Source organism: Aethina tumida, chromosome 3, assembly GCF_024364675.1.
Source record: "Aethina tumida isolate Nest 87 chromosome 3, icAetTumi1.1, whole genome shotgun sequence".
NCBI lineage: Eukaryota > Metazoa > Arthropoda > Insecta > Coleoptera > Nitidulidae > Aethina > Aethina tumida.
This window is the reverse complement of record NC_065437.1, coordinates 21465101-21480273: the sequence shown is the minus strand read 5'-3', so window position 1 is coordinate 21480273 and position 15173 is coordinate 21465101. Positions and strand designations below refer to the sequence as shown.

Below are 15173 nucleotides of genomic sequence, written 5' to 3'. Positions count from 1 at the left end.
TTTATAAATTAAAATCAAAAACCATTTTCTTTATATATATTTTAATTAAATTAAGTGGTCACAATTATCAGGTGATTAACACTGAAAAATGTTAAAATTTTGGACGTATACATATCATAAAAGTAGTTTCAACAATATATAAAAATTACAAAACGTGAGGCACATATTAAGAGATCACATGTAAATCCTTGCAGAATAAACTTATTGCTTATATTATCCTGTATATAATTAAACAAAATATTTTAACTATTTTTCAAGCAAAGATATACATTTTAATATTTGGAAGAATGTGAGGTATAATCAACACAAAATTCTATATTCAATGTGTCAACAATTTATTAAAGTACTTATTAAGTACTTCATAATAATTTAATATTAACTGTTCTTGCATGGATCATAAACACGTTTCTTATAAATAATTATAATATCTAAAATTAATTTTATTTTAGTACATATTTATATTTTCGATAAGACTTAAAAAATATCTTTTTACAAAATTACATATAATAAGATTCTCTAAAACAATATTTGCTTGCCACATAGGCTTTTTAAAATTACGTAAGATAAGCAATGAGTTGTAAAAAACAAACCAGTTAAAGCCGTACTTCTTCCAAACATGCGAAAAAGTGTTAATGGAAGGAAAAATAAATAATTTTTAAAATAAGTAATTTATGTTATTTTATTATGAAATATAATAAATATGTTAAACGATAATGATATGTTAGTAATGTTGATATCAAATGCAACCACTTAATTCTATCTATAAGATATGATTCACTAGTTTGGAAGAAATTGAGCTTGATAAATGTATTTGCTAAGTCAAAGGTATTTATAATTTTATAGATACACAATTTCACTAAATCAAAGATTAAATACATAAGTTTACTTAGTTAACTTATTTATTTAATCTTTGTTAGAAAGTACGTTCGTTACATTTCTAAAGGCACCGTGTAATTGGAGTTCCAGTCTCGTTCAAAAACATCTTGTAACTGGCTCCTGATTGTAGTGTGGCTGGTGTTACGGTCGTAGACTGGGTCGTGAACTACGAAAGCGACTCCCGCGGTATCAGTGAAATAGTCCCCAGACCAGTTGGAGGTACCAATATAAGCGGTGTTGTCTGTAACCATGTATTTGTTGTGATTTACGCGAGCAAACGGTATTTTTTCTTGCTGTTTATCTGCCGGCACTATAAATCTACGCTGAAATAGAAAATAAAAGTTTTAACAATTTATATACAGGTATTTATTTATTTAAAAACGCAAAAAATATATTTTCTATACTGATAAAAAATCAAATATTTTTATGTGAAAATATATTTATTATATATGTTTATTATATTTATTATTTAATTTTTATCCAATTTATGATGATTTATGTCACTTAAAATGGAATTTCCACTTACCACTTCGATGGAAACACGCGGATACAATCCGCTGATACTAGCGATAGATCTCAAGTAATACTCCTCTGACGGTCTAGAATGGTTCCACTGACTTATCAGCATCTTAACTGAGATGTGATGATCTATGGCTGCAGCTTTTAGAGCATCATCTATGACGGGCCAAAACTTCTTTTTTGGTGTATATAGCATTTGTGGAAAGTAATCCATTACGGCGACGTAGACAAATTTCTCAGCCTTTTCTATAACATTTACTAGAGCGGCAATGTCATTTGTGCGTCCAGTTGGATTAAAAGGAGGTGGCGAACTCTAAAATAGTTATTCGAAGTAAGTATTTATATGATAGTATTTTCATTACATGTCACTTACAGATATATACGATTGAAAACTTTCATTTTTTAACATTAAATCAAAAGGTGTATCCATGTTATAATCTGTATTTAAGGATTTTGGCCAAATGTCGGGAATTTTAGCATTTTCTTCGCCCAAAGACCAATACACCTAGAAATTTGCCAAAAAATTATAAAATATACATATTATTTAAGTAAAACTCACATCAAATATTTTTCCGGCATCTTCAGCCAAGCAAGAACAGTTGTACATGACAACCCCCATTTCTTTCACCTGAAAAACAATAACAAAAATAGGAATGAGATGTATTCAAGTACAATTTTAAGTTTGCGGTAAATATTTCCTTGAACTAATTTTCGAAATGACTATTAATAAAAAAGGAGAATGCAATTAATTTACGGTGACACGAAATGCTATGATTAATATTGTAAATTGTGGAAGCACTAGGGTAGAAAAGTGATTAATATCGATTTGTCAAGGTCCGACAAAAGCTTCAGTGACAAATTTTCTGGTTTGATCAAATATACAAACTATAATTATCCAATTTATCATGAGCTATGTAAGTTAATATATACGATTTTATCAAAGGCGGAGGTTTAATCATGGTTTAAAGGCCGTTTATATACGTTTTTTACAATTTTAAATTAAGCCATTTCATAGACAAATATTAACCATATTTATCCTTGATTTGGAAACAAACAATATTTACCTGAGTTAATGATCTCCAATCCATATTGGCACTGCCAATATAAACGTGGGTCCGATCTATGATCCACATTTTAGTGTGAAGGACACCACTCCCTAGCAATTTATTAAAATTCAAGCTTCTGACTTCAGCCGCTTTTCTTTTCTCCAGCAGTTCAGTGTCAATATTGGGAAAATTCTGTGATGGAGCATTTTGTGCAATTCTGACCTTTATTCCTCTGTCAGTACCAGCTTTCAAAAGTGCTTGAAATATTGTTTCTCCCTGAATCAAAAATTGTTGTGAGGAACCTTTTAAAAATCACGACCGATTTACTTACTTTAATGGAAGATGGATCAGGATAAACTTCAGATTGTCGCAATGTCCAGTAGAGGGATGCTATTTCAATAGAATATTTAGCGGAATTTATTAAATTTAACCATGTATCAAAAGTGGAAGGTTGTATTACAGAATCTGGAAATTCTACTCCTTGGGGAATAGTCTCAACTAATGATATGCTAAAATATGAAAAATATATATATATATAAATTAAATTATACATTTCTCATTTTTTATTTTTACAGTAACTATTCAATGTAAATCTGTATTTTACCTGCAAGTATTGTTACATACTCCTTTAAAGCTGTTCAGCTCCTGTAAAGCTTTTTCAGTGGCATGGTCTAATAATGGTAAAAGTACTACTAGGAAGATCAAAATACATATTATGGATATAGGTATGCATGATGGCCTGCACCATTTAGTTTTCTGTCCCCACCTTAAAATTGAAAATTAATTTCTAATATAATTAAACTTTATTTAAAAAAAAACATTAATGTAACAGATAAGTTGTAACAAAATGAACCAAGAAATACAAAACTATGTACAATAATAAGTAATTTATTTATAGATTAATACAAACTGGTTTGTACTAGCAGAGCTTCAATGTAGTAATCATTAAATTAAAATAATTAATTGATTATTTGAAGAACTACAAGATACTGAATTCTTGTTTTATAACATATTGGAATCATGCAATTTTTGTTTATGTAATGATCTAACATTATTAATAAAAAATTGAATTATGATTGAGAAACAGTTTTTTTATAATTTCTAAAAATTATACCTTCTTCCAGGGCTTCCATCATCATCTGCTGGTGTCATGTAGCCTTGTCCCCACACATCAGCTTCTTCATCATTTGGTATAGGCGGACCCTCAAGAACCGTCTGTAACAAATAAATTCAATTTATTTGATGCACCATCATCAAAAACCTAAGTCACCATAATTTTATAATTACTTTAACTAAATTATTAAATAAAATCAACGTATAAAACCACACATATACCAACATTTTTGTCAGGGGATCCCAGTTTAATTTTCATTTTGGGATTTCTTTCTTATCAAATATTATCGTTCTTTGTTTATATTTATATGAATTTGAGTTGAGGTTAACTTAGATGTCAGTGGTTATGTGGTCACCTGATTTACTAATTAAAGTGAGATCTTATGGGGGCTAAACGTGTAAGAGTAGGATAGAAAATTGCATCGTTGCCATATGATGTAATACGTAAAAAACACTCCCCAGATATAAAATGGCAAAATAAAAAAATGTCTATGTGTCATTGTAAAAATGCTTTCGCATCGATAACAAATAGGTACTTTTTGAAACATTTTATTTAGTAATTATGTTTAACGTAAACGATTTTATTTGTTTTTAGAAATTCAATTTGAAATTGGCCATATAAATGTATATTTAGAATACAATGTAATCCAAAACAATGTAAAAATAAATTATTTGAAAAGATTATTATTCATTTTTCTACATTATCTTTGTTATTAAAAATTAAATATGTTTACACTTACAGTATGTACATACTTTGTTCACTATTAATTCATTAATTATTCGCTATTATTCAAAAATTAAAATAAAAGAAAATTTTAGCCTGGCAATACGTTTTATTTAAAAATGTTAATTCAAAGAACATAAAATAATTTTAAAAATATAAGAAATATATGTTTGCAGCCTTTAGAATAAGTAGAAATAATATTTAAAAATAAAAGTCTATATCTAAAATTTCTAACTTACATATTTAAATTGCGACTGTAATCTCATTTAATCATGTTTATGACAGCCAAACCTAAACCACTTCCGTGGACCTGCTAAAAAGAACTATTCAATATATGATCGAGTTTCATACGTTTGCAGTAATTATTAATTTTTAATATCTGAAGAAAAATAAATATTATCAAATTTTAACGGGTATCCGTTTTGTATACAGGCCACTGGAGATGGAATTATTATATCAGAACACGCAAATTCGCCATATTTCTTAACCTTTCTCGGGACTGAAAGAGATTTTTATCGTATAATTGGTCCCATGTTATTAATGGCATTTAATAAACACTCATGGACAGGGTAAACATAAGTGTTGAATTAATTAGTCAGTAGTACATAAATACATATAGTTAAAATTTAGACATTTTTTTGGGAATATTCTAATAAAATTTTCTTCTCTAAAATATACTGATAATTTTATGAATATTTTGCCGCATTCAAATTGGCCTGAACTTCACCTAGAAACGTTTCAACGTTTAACCTTTCCTTTACAAAATAGCTAATCAATAATTACTACGAAAAAGCTACATAAAAGCTTTTATATACCGCCCTCTTTCTGACGGTGGAATAGTAAAATTGTTTCGCTAAGAACTGTGTATTTTTTGTTTTATGAATTATTCACTTGCGTGTACAACAAATGGTCTCAGTTTTCACAATTAAAAATGTATCAGTTTCTACATTTATGGTTTATAAAAAAAATTGATGTAATGTTCATAACAAATTAAGTTTTAATTTTTTAATCCAACAAATTCATCGGTATTATTTTCAAAGAAAAGTAAACGTGTTATTTTAAATAACTGATCCCTAAAATTTCTATTAATAAAAAATGGAATTACCATGTGTCTAGATAATTAAGTCAATAGTTCTATTAAATGAAAAATAATTTGCGAAGTAAATATAATAAAAAAATAATCAAATTAGTAATATTTATAGCCTTGGGAACACTTAGAAAGATAATACCAATAGATAAGCACATTAATTATTTAATTGAGCCTGAACACAATAATATTTTCACCCGTTGCACTTTTATAATTACATTTTCATTTCAAGGATCGTTGTTATTATTATACCAGGAACGAAAATCAATATACATACATTTTTTATGTATATTAATTATACATAAAATATTGAAAATACATTACCGATAACGGCATTAAACAAGATAATTTCTTTTTTAATTTATGTTACCAAAACATCATTGTTTTGAATCTAAACTAAAAACATATTTATGAACACGCAACTCTTTAGTTAATGTCTTTGTAAATTGCAGGACTTTGCTTAATTGTACAATATAACAAGGATAAATTACTTGTCTAGATCTTCTGTTATTCGCTCCAATTTCAGGAATGTAGCCGGATATTATTATTATAATATTATTTATTAAAAATTGTTCTCTATAAATTCGGTAATCAAGTTAAATATTATTTGTTTATTATCATTCATTTAGTTATTATATGAATATGTTTTTGTGGAAAACAATTGTAGTATTTCAATAATTATGTTTGTATTTACTTCAAGTCTATATTGATTTTAATATTTATTAATCGATGTGTTGTCTCCAATATAAATAACTAAGGTATGTTTTATGTAAAATTTGTAATGTGTATATAATAAATTGCTAAATGAAACAAATAACTTTAAAAATACTAAACAATTAACGTAATTAAAAATAATTTTAAATACTAATAGATTTAAATTTTTTATTAAACTACTTATGACTTGTACTAAAATATTCACTATTGTTTACACAAGAATAAAATTTAAACAAAGATAAATTAAAAAAATAACAAATGTTAACAAAACTGTCGTATTTTATTTTTAGTTTATATGCATTTCTACATATACATCATCACATTAAACAACTAATTATTTTAAAAATAATTTTCCCTACTTCTAATCAGCAAACATTTGTTTGTATTAATACTTGAATTAGAGCATAACATTCCAAAATCAATATATTTTAATTTTATAAATAGTCTTCTTTAACTATGTAAATAAATTAATTAATTACCTCTATATATTTTTTTTATAAATGATACAAAATTACAACATTATATACAAAATTTTACGTTTTTGAGTCCAAAACCGAATCCTACGGGGTAATTTTTTAGGTATGAAAATTGAAGAAATCATACTAGCAAATTTTTTATAGCAAATCTGTCTACACTGCTGGATTAAGCTCCCTAAAATGAGTATACACCAAATTTTAGAAATAAATTATGCATATTCATAATTCTATGGAAAAATTAAAAAAAAATATTCTGGTAAAAGTGAGAACGAACTTACAAAAAAGATATAATAAATGTACTGAATTGAATCCACCATTTTGGAAGTGAATAAAATTTGGCTCTTAAGAGTATTAGTATCACATAAATATAGTTTTATTAGTATGATATTCCATTTTCTTAAAAAATAAGATAACTGTTGTGCTATTCCCGGCAGTTCAAGTTGTTAAAAAAATAAATTCATAAACAGAATATGATTTTTAATATTTTCACAGAATTATGAATATGCATAATTTCAGGAGGTTCTTAATCCAGTGGTTTAGTTAGATATTTATAAAAAAAATTGCTAGAATTACTTCCTTAATTTTTATGCAGAAAAGATTACCTGTAGGTTTTGGTTTTGGGTCCAAAAATGTAATATTGTGTGTATAAGCACATATTTTCAAGCTTTACAATTGAAAAAGTTAAAATTCGTCAAAGATATAAATTTTATAGGGGTCTCTTGCCTTCAAGTGGGTTATACTATAGAAAAAATAGTATTTCCCTACATGATACAACCCACTGTTTATCTTTTAAAAAATTCAGCACATCTACAAACGTTTGTAAGCAAAGCAATCAGTATTTAGATCTAACGCATAACTGATTATTTACCGAAAGTCTAGGTTTCCCAAACATTCCGGGCTTGTATTTAATATTCCTATCATTTGGCGGTATGAGCACGACCAATTGCTCACTGTCATCATCACCACCACGAGATCGGGACGTTCGCGGCGTACTCAGGGGCAGATTGTTCATGTGGATGTTTGTTGCATTCTGTCCGTAACTGATGTTGTTCGTGTTGTTCACCTGCACCAGCAAATTGCACGTCTGCGAAGCGATTTGGAATAGGCCGTCCTGCAAATTTAGTTTGGGCTGGCTTTTACCGAAATAATCCCAAAACTGAGGCATTTTATGTTATTCTCAACCCGGATCGAACATTTGCGTGCGTATGGCACCGTAACAAGTCGCCGCCAGACTAAGTTTTTTCCATTGATTGGCGCCTTTGTTGTAGGGAAAACTACCTTGCATCAGCGGCTTACTTAGTAGACTTGCGCTCCCTTTTTTGATTGATTAGTTATTACTGTTTGTACGTTTCGGCGTTTGATTGGCAACCGAAAGTCCGCAACCTGTTTGTTTTACGTGATTGTTTACTTTTTGTGTGTGTAATTTTTTCATTGCTCTTATGGATTTTATTGGAATAATTTATTTTGGTTTTCGAATAAAATTTGGAGCACTCCGATAGTTCAATATATGATCGTGTTAAAATATATGTGACTTTGAAATGTTATGTGTACTCGAAAGTAATTAAATTTTAATGTTCTCTTAAAGTAATATTTTTATTAAGTAAAAAAGTGTAAAAATTAAAAGTTGTAACTAATTTAAACTTACCTGAAATTTTTGGAACCCTCTAAACCACATTTATTAAACAATATCATTGTTACTAGCCCAGCTTGAAACACATTCTAGAGTTTACTGTAAAAAATCATTGCATGAGGATATAGGTATATGTATTAATAGTCTCATTAAATATGTATTATTATAATGTACTAACGTGTAAGAATATCATATTTTATTTTCATATTGCATTTTAGTGTGACACATTTACCAGAGTTGTGTTACCTTTATTGTTACTGATTTTCAAAAATGTTATTTTTTGAGTGAAATTTTGATAAATAAAATTTTTTTACTTTTCTAACAATTAAACAAATTCATATTTTTATTAATATTATACTCTGGTGTTTTCAAAAATTTAATTTTACCGAATGTAAATTAAAATAAACAATTTTTGATACTAAAGGTAAATAATTTTTAAATTATATAATTGCTTTAATATAAAAATTAATAAATATTTTATAAATATTTGTAAAAATTTAATTTTAAAAATACTTCTTTGAAGTTGTTAGTTCATTGTTACTGCTTTTTTTAAATGTATGTTTAAAAATACTTCAAAGTTTATAAATATCCATTTTCTGTTATATTTGTGTGAAATTTTGATAAATAAAATTTTCGTACTCTCCTAGGAATTAAACAAATTCATTTCAAAACAATATTATATTTTGATGTTTATCAAAATTTATTTTTACCAAAAATAAAATAAAAATGATCAAATTTTGATACTATTAAGTAAATATTTTTAAAAATATATTATTGTAACGTATAACGTAAGATTTCATTTTAAAAACAGTTATTAAAAAAAATAATTATTTGTGGATGAAAATTCCGTTAATATATATTTAAAAATATTTCTTTTATCTTGAATGGCAAATATTCAATAATTCTGGCAACAATGTGTCAATCGTACGCAGCAACAAGTTTAAAATATTTATCATATGAATCACTTAAATGTGAAAAATGCGAAGAATGCTGTTTCTTAGGGATTTAGTTTGATGATTGCTTAATTTTGCCGTGTACTTCATCTCATATATCAATAATACTTTTGTACCAGCGTAAAAACAATAGAAAAAAAGTGAAACAATGTTAAATATTTGCAAACAGTTTGGCATCAAAGCTCGCGGAAATGTTTGGATAATGTGTAGATAAATGTTGATTGATAAAAACTCCTTGTATCGAGGAAACTGTGTATGAATTCCGGACTGATATTAATCTCGTGAAATTTTAACAAAATGGATAGTGACGATCCAATAAAATGTGGCTATTTGATTTTGCCTCCTAATAAGAAAAAGGTTAGTTTTAAAATATTACCATTCTTTTTTTATATTTTCCTTTGTTGTTTTAGAAACCTCAACGTAAATTTTATTGTTTACATAAAGCTAGCAAATTGGGTATTGCCAGATTAGAAGTGTTCGAGAACAGTGATTCAGTTGGCAAATCAGATTCTAAAATTTTACCATTGAATAATTGTATTAAAATTACACACAAAACAGCAACCGTATTTGGGATAACAACTAAAACGGATGTCTACGAATTTGAAGCCCTAGATGAAAGTGATAAAAATTCTTGGATTGAAGCATTACAGTCTGTCATATTCCCAGATGATTCTTCAAAAATCACATCTATTGAAGAAGATAATGATTTGTACTGCTCCTCTGGTGATGGTATCTATTTTGTTAAGATATTAAGCACCCCAGTTTCAGTAGCATGTGGATTGGATAATAAACAATTCACTCTAATAATAAATCCAATGGAATTGCAACTGAAAAACTATGCAGGCAAAACTCTATTTACATGGCCTTATCACTACATACGGAAGTATGGTATAAAAAATGGCAAATTTACATTTGAAGCAGGAAGAAAATGCAGTTCTGGAGATGGTATATTTCTTATCGATCACCCTAATCATGATGAAATTTTCAGGTAGGTGTTTAACTGTTCAGTGTACAGATTCCATAAGAAGTGTATTGACTTTATACTTTTATTTCAGTTTTAGTTATGATTTTATTTTAATATTTACATAACATTTTCAGATCTGTGAGTTCAAAAATGAAATCAATGAAAAATAGACTCTCAGCAGAGGTGGATTCGGAATTTCCATGCGTATCTATGGAAGCCAGATCTAGAAGCCCCCTTTCACCGGCTGCCGATGGTTTCACGTCGTTCAGCGACAGCAGATTAGAATCTGTGATAAAATCAAAATTGCCAACACCATCAAAACCTCCAAGAAAATTGTTGATGCCCCCAAAACCAACTTCAATACCAGATCCAGATTATGAACCCATTAATACGTCATATGATGAAATTGAATACAGAAATAACGCTTGGCGTACAATGGGTGTTGACGACATCAATCATACGGAGTGCGAAGCCGCAACTGAACCAGAGGAAATATACAACGATTCATGGGGCAAAGAAAAACCGCAGAAAATATTGCAACAATCCAAACCCAGTAATTTGGCGCCGACAGTAATCACCCAGAAATCCGTCACAGACGACAATTATGACACACTGGATTTCTTCAGTTCGACAACGAAACTTGCAACAAATTCAAGTTACAAACAAGTGAATCCTCCACCCATAGCACCAGTTATCGAACCTCCGAGTTTCAACGAGTACGACGAAGTGGAAACTTGCCTTCAAGGTGTTAGATTGGCGGATGATTCTCACTTGGGTTATGCCTCGATTAGGAAGGAACCTCCCAAGCAAACGCCGGTGCCCAAAAAGACGAATAAGAAAGATGTACATCACCAATTTCACAACGATGAACCGTACGCGGTTATTAGTAAGCCTAAACAAGTCTAGTCTGTATATTTATAAATATGACGAGGTTTACGTGAGAATATGCAGTTCTAAACTGCTTTTGTAGGACCAAAACACCTCAAGTGTTGCTCAAATAAAATTTTTGCATATTAAATAGTTATACACATGATTATCGAATTACTGCTTTTTATATTTCAATATTGTATTTTTTGAGATAGTGTTAAAATATATAACTTTGTATATATATATACTTTCATTGCACATAAATTGTAATGAATGTGGGTGATATTTTACTAGTGCCAAGCATCACACAACAATTTATTTTAATTGTTTTTTAAATTGAATGAATAGGCTATAAACTTAATTTTGTATTATATTATTATGTAAGCCAAAGAATCTGTATTATTGTGCCATGTAAGATATTAGTTACCAGTGATATCTTTTATAATTGGCAATATTTTTATACTTTTGTAGATATAAGCTTATTTTAGTATTTTACGAAATATGCCTTGTTACTTAATGTAAGTTAAATAAAAATATATTTACATCACATCTGGTTCTTTGTTATCTGAAATAAAAGGCCTTAAGTTATAAAATAGTATATTTTCTGTTTAATATAATTACATCACAGATTAATTTTCTCTTTTAAATATAAACACACATTTTATTTATTAATTGATTCAATACAATCACCCATGTTAATTTTTTTCACAGTTTCTCCTTTTTCCGCTAATATTTGCTCTATATTTTTTTTGCCATTCAAGTCAGTAAACCAATTCAAATTATCAGCTATCAAATGATGATTATTGCAACCTGTACATTTTACAATAACTACACCTTTTTGATAAGCGACTTTTGTTATATATTTTGCATTCTTTGTACTGCATACTTTACATGTAAATGCCAAATATAATTTTCCCTCAAGTTTGTTCACAGGTACTGATTGTTTTTCTTCGTTTATTGAACCCAATCGATTTTGGAGTTGTACTTGATTGCTGCAGTTACGAACTAACGAGTAATTGACATTGCAGCAGTTAGGTTTATTTGAGACTTTGGTTATGTGGCTGACGATTGAATTTACATATCTGCTACATTTTTCTAATTTTAGTATATTTCGAAACATTTTTTTAAAATTAGGTTTGACTTCGTGTTTATTAGGTTAAGAAACATAACCAATCTTTATTTTGTAAATAACCTCAAATCTTCTTCTTCAATTGAAAGCCAAAACGTTACTTCCCTTTTTGTTGATCTGTAGTTTCCATATTAATTTTAAAAACATAAAAACTTACTAAAATTTACATTTTGAAAATGGCCATTTAGTGATTTCCGCAACATTTGACTGATTTTACACTTTGGTAAGTTGCTAATGCAAGAAGAAGACGAGATACGATCGCCAAATTACAATATTATTTGCCTGAATTATTTTAGCAGCATGTTATGATAAAAACGACGTCATGGTTGTTATGAATATCTTGGGGGTCCTGATATCATGGATAATACCGGTAATTTTGTGATAAGGCTCGAAAATGATGGCATGGATTGTGAAACAGCAGATGAAGCCAATAATCTGCTTAGAAATGGGATTCTAGTGGAAACAAACAAAGGGTAAATATCACAAATAGCAATGTAATTTAATATTAAATTAAAATTTTTGTCAGGTTAGTCTGTATGAGCTTAAATGATGCATTATCATCGGATTTGAATTTGTCAGTGGAGGACTTAAGGAATCTTGCAGCTCAATTGATATCTCAGCAGGGCATCCCGAATAAGGATCGAATTTTACCTCAAACCTCGTTCAACTTTGATAGTGATGGTTTTTCCAGTGAATGCAGTGACATAAGTACAACCACATCCTCATCTTGCAGTATTCAGCCTAAATTTATTGCACTGTCTAATTTAAATGATTTGCAATCAGAAGTATTATTTAATTATGAAAGCCAAATTGATAATATTGTAACAAAGCCTAAGACAATTGTGAGTTCCTTGAAATTAGATATTAAACTTGATGAGTCCAAGAAAAATATAAATAATACTATTGAAACCACCACTCTGTGTAATAAACCCAGCACTTCAGTGCATATAATAAAGCCAGTAGTATCTAATGAAAAAATCACTGTGGAAAAACCTAAAAAAGGTAGAGGTGGCTGGCCAAAAGGTAGGAAAAGAAAACCGGAATTGCTTAATCTTCCACCAAAAGCTCCAAGTACAGGATACACACTTTATTTAAATGAGCAAAGGAAACAATTTAAGGACAGCTCTCTACCATTCCATGAGGTAACCAAAATAGTTGGAAACAGGTGGTCCAGTTTAACTCTTGCTGAAAAGAAACCATATTTGGATAAGGCTGAAGAGGATAAAAAACGATACAGAGAAGAATTGAAACAGTATAGGCAGTCTGATGCTTATCGAGCTTATTTGGCCAAGAAAAGGAAGAAAAGAATTCAAAACAATGTACTTTCAGAAAGTGATATGGATGCCACAGATGACATTGATGTATGTGTTTTCCTATTAATGAAGTTTTAACTATAATTCATTATTTTTTAGGATGATGATAATGAAGAGCTGTATTGCAGAACTTGTGACCAGTGGTTTCATAATTTACACAACAAAAGGGAACATTTGCAAAGCAAGCAACACTGTCAGTCTGTTGCAGGTGATATCAAAAAAGAACTTGCATCCCACTCCCAGGAAGCAATTTCAAGTCAATCATCAAAATGTATTGTTGCAAAGGATGTTCATCCAGTTGCAGCTCCAGCCACAATTCAAGATGCAATGACCAACCTCATCAATCTGGTTGCGCGTAAGAAAAATTTAATTAATTAATAAATTTATAATATCAGATTATAGGTTATACTAATTCTTAAATGTTATTTAGATTCAATAAAAAAATTGACCAATATGCTTATTGAATATGATAAATGTTGTTACAGAAAGAGATATTGAGATTAATGACCTGAAGAAAGCTAATAACGATGCTGTGTTAAAACAGCAGGCGTATTGTCGGCAGGTTTTCGTGCTGACTGAAAAGTTTAATAAACTAAAGCGAGACTTGGCCGCATTACAGGAGAAGGAGCGCGATATGGAAAACAAGGTGTTTCGTCTATGGCAGGTACCCAGTCTGTTCATAGTGACCGATTTCAATTCGGATCCCGCATCTGAGTATGATGGAACTGAATAGTATGATTTGGCTGTATTTAATTTATTTTTTGTTTTTTATCGAGCGTGTGGCAGAATGGTGCTGTAAATGTATCTCTTCAAATAAAATAAACGAAGATCGAATTTTGACTACTACTAACTAGTCCAATTTGTTTATCAATATCAAGAAAAAGAAGTGTGCTTCCTTGTGTCAATTATTTAGATTAAGTTTATATAATTGACTTAAAATAAAAATAAACTTTTACCTGAATTTTTAAATTTAATATTACATTAATTTCGTATTTCATTCAATTAATTTATTGGACATTTATTACATGGGTTTTAAATTTAACACAATTTGTACGTTTTATTGTTACAAATTTTTAGAACGTAACTAAAACCGTTTTAAATTAAATTATTTATTAATTTAATATTGATATTACTCAGCCTAATTCTGCAACACACTCATAAAAGTGAATTCAGTTTGTGTTACTAAAAGTAATATTGTCGTTTCCAATATGAAAATTACCATTTTAGACAGAGGACTGGTATAATATTTAAGATTCGATAGTAGCTCTATCAGGCAATTTTCACCTGAAATGACAAAATCAGTGTTATTTGATTTTTATACTTTGTCTAGATCAGGTTTATAATTTTGTTTTTATAGAAAATGTAATAAATTTATATTTATGTATATTACAGAATGGAAACTACAGATGGTAATTAAATGAAGTCAGTTTACACTACATTCATATGTAACATTCCAAACTTAAAATAGTAATGTTTAATGCAGAATGCCAGTATTTATTTGTTTTTAAGAATGTTTATTATTTAATTATTTCTTGTATCTGTAGAGTTTATTCTGTTGTTGTTAAATTATTAAATTTATAGAAATTATTTGTAACTATTTGTTTCTTTTGATAAATTATATATGAGCCTTGGTATTTTTAGAAATAAAAATCCTACTAATTTATAAATATGTTTTTAAATTTTTACCCTAATTCCCAGTAAATGATTTTATCAACAATAATAAACACACAAGTATTATGTACGTGAAAATATCAAATATAAG

At 28.7% G+C, this 15173-nt stretch overlaps 3 protein-coding genes across 4 annotated transcripts; 2 read left to right on the top strand and 1 right to left on the bottom strand.

Annotated features, from left to right (window-relative positions):
• Positions 1-21: 21 nt before the first annotated feature.
• Positions 22-7953, bottom strand: LOC109599470 (5'-3' exonuclease PLD3). Of its 2 annotated transcripts, none has more exons than XM_020015477.2 (9): positions 7424-7953; positions 3556-3656; positions 3046-3207; positions 2773-2950; positions 2460-2717; positions 1955-2023; positions 1769-1900; positions 1403-1708; positions 22-1199 (listed from the first exon to the last, which is right to left on the bottom strand). In XM_020015477.2, exons 1-9 carry the CDS (start codon positions 7718-7720, stop codon positions 930-932), a joined length of 1773 nt encoding a protein of 590 aa, XP_019871036.1. In that variant the 5' UTR covers positions 7721-7953; the 3' UTR covers positions 22-929. The 2 variants fall into 2 exon arrangements, with proteins under 2 accessions (XP_019871036.1, XP_019871035.1); XM_020015476.2 differs by lacking the exon at positions 7424-7953 and adding an exon at positions 3781-3909.
• A 1096-nt stretch (positions 7954-9049) lies between these two features.
• LOC109599445 (docking protein 2) lies at positions 9050-11522 on the top strand. Its single transcript, XM_020015451.2, has 3 exons — positions 9050-9495; positions 9549-10126; positions 10237-11522. Exons 1-3 carry the CDS (start codon positions 9436-9438, stop codon positions 11006-11008), a joined length of 1410 nt encoding a protein of 469 aa, XP_019871010.1. The 5' UTR covers positions 9050-9435; the 3' UTR covers positions 11009-11522.
• Positions 11523-12115: 593 nt separating this feature from the next.
• On the top strand, positions 12116-15078 carry LOC109599448 (SWI/SNF-related matrix-associated actin-dependent regulator of chromatin subfamily E member 1). The gene is made up of 5 exons (XM_020015454.2): positions 12116-12321; positions 12395-12571; positions 12625-13459; positions 13511-13766; positions 13897-15078. Exons 2-5 carry the CDS (start codon positions 12456-12458, stop codon positions 14142-14144), a joined length of 1455 nt encoding a protein of 484 aa, XP_019871013.1. The 5' UTR covers positions 12116-12321; positions 12395-12455; the 3' UTR covers positions 14145-15078.
• Positions 15079-15173: the final 95 nt, after the last annotated feature.

Excerpts from the sequence above, each read along its gene's own strand:
- LOC109599470 (XM_020015477.2), bottom strand. The coding sequence starts at position 7,720 with ATGCCTCAGTTTTGGGATTATTTCGGTAAAAGCCAGCCCAAACTAAAT. Across the intron at positions 3,657-7,423 it reads TTGGGAAACCTAGACTTTCG|ACGGTTCTTGAGGGTCCGCC; the intron begins GTAAATAATCAG and ends TATTTGTTACAG. Across the intron at positions 1,709-1,768 it reads GTTTTCAATCGTATATATCT|AGTTCGCCACCTCCTTTTAA; the intron begins GTAAGTGACATG and ends TAACTATTTTAG.
- LOC109599445 (XM_020015451.2), top strand. The coding sequence starts at position 9,436 with ATGGATAGTGACGATCCAATAAAATGTGGCTATTTGATTTTGCCTCCT. Across the intron at positions 9,496-9,548 it reads TGCCTCCTAATAAGAAAAAG|AAACCTCAACGTAAATTTTA; the intron begins GTTAGTTTTAAA and ends TTGTTGTTTTAG. Across the intron at positions 10,127-10,236 it reads AATCATGATGAAATTTTCAG|ATCTGTGAGTTCAAAAATGA; the intron begins GTAGGTGTTTAA and ends TAACATTTTCAG.
- LOC109599448 (XM_020015454.2), top strand. The coding sequence starts at position 12,456 with ATGGATAATACCGGTAATTTTGTGATAAGGCTCGAAAATGATGGCATG. Across the intron at positions 13,460-13,510 it reads ATGCCACAGATGACATTGAT|GATGATGATAATGAAGAGCT; the intron begins GTATGTGTTTTC and ends ATTATTTTTTAG. Across the intron at positions 13,767-13,896 it reads CCTCATCAATCTGGTTGCGC|AAAGAGATATTGAGATTAAT; the intron begins GTAAGAAAAATT and ends ATGTTGTTACAG.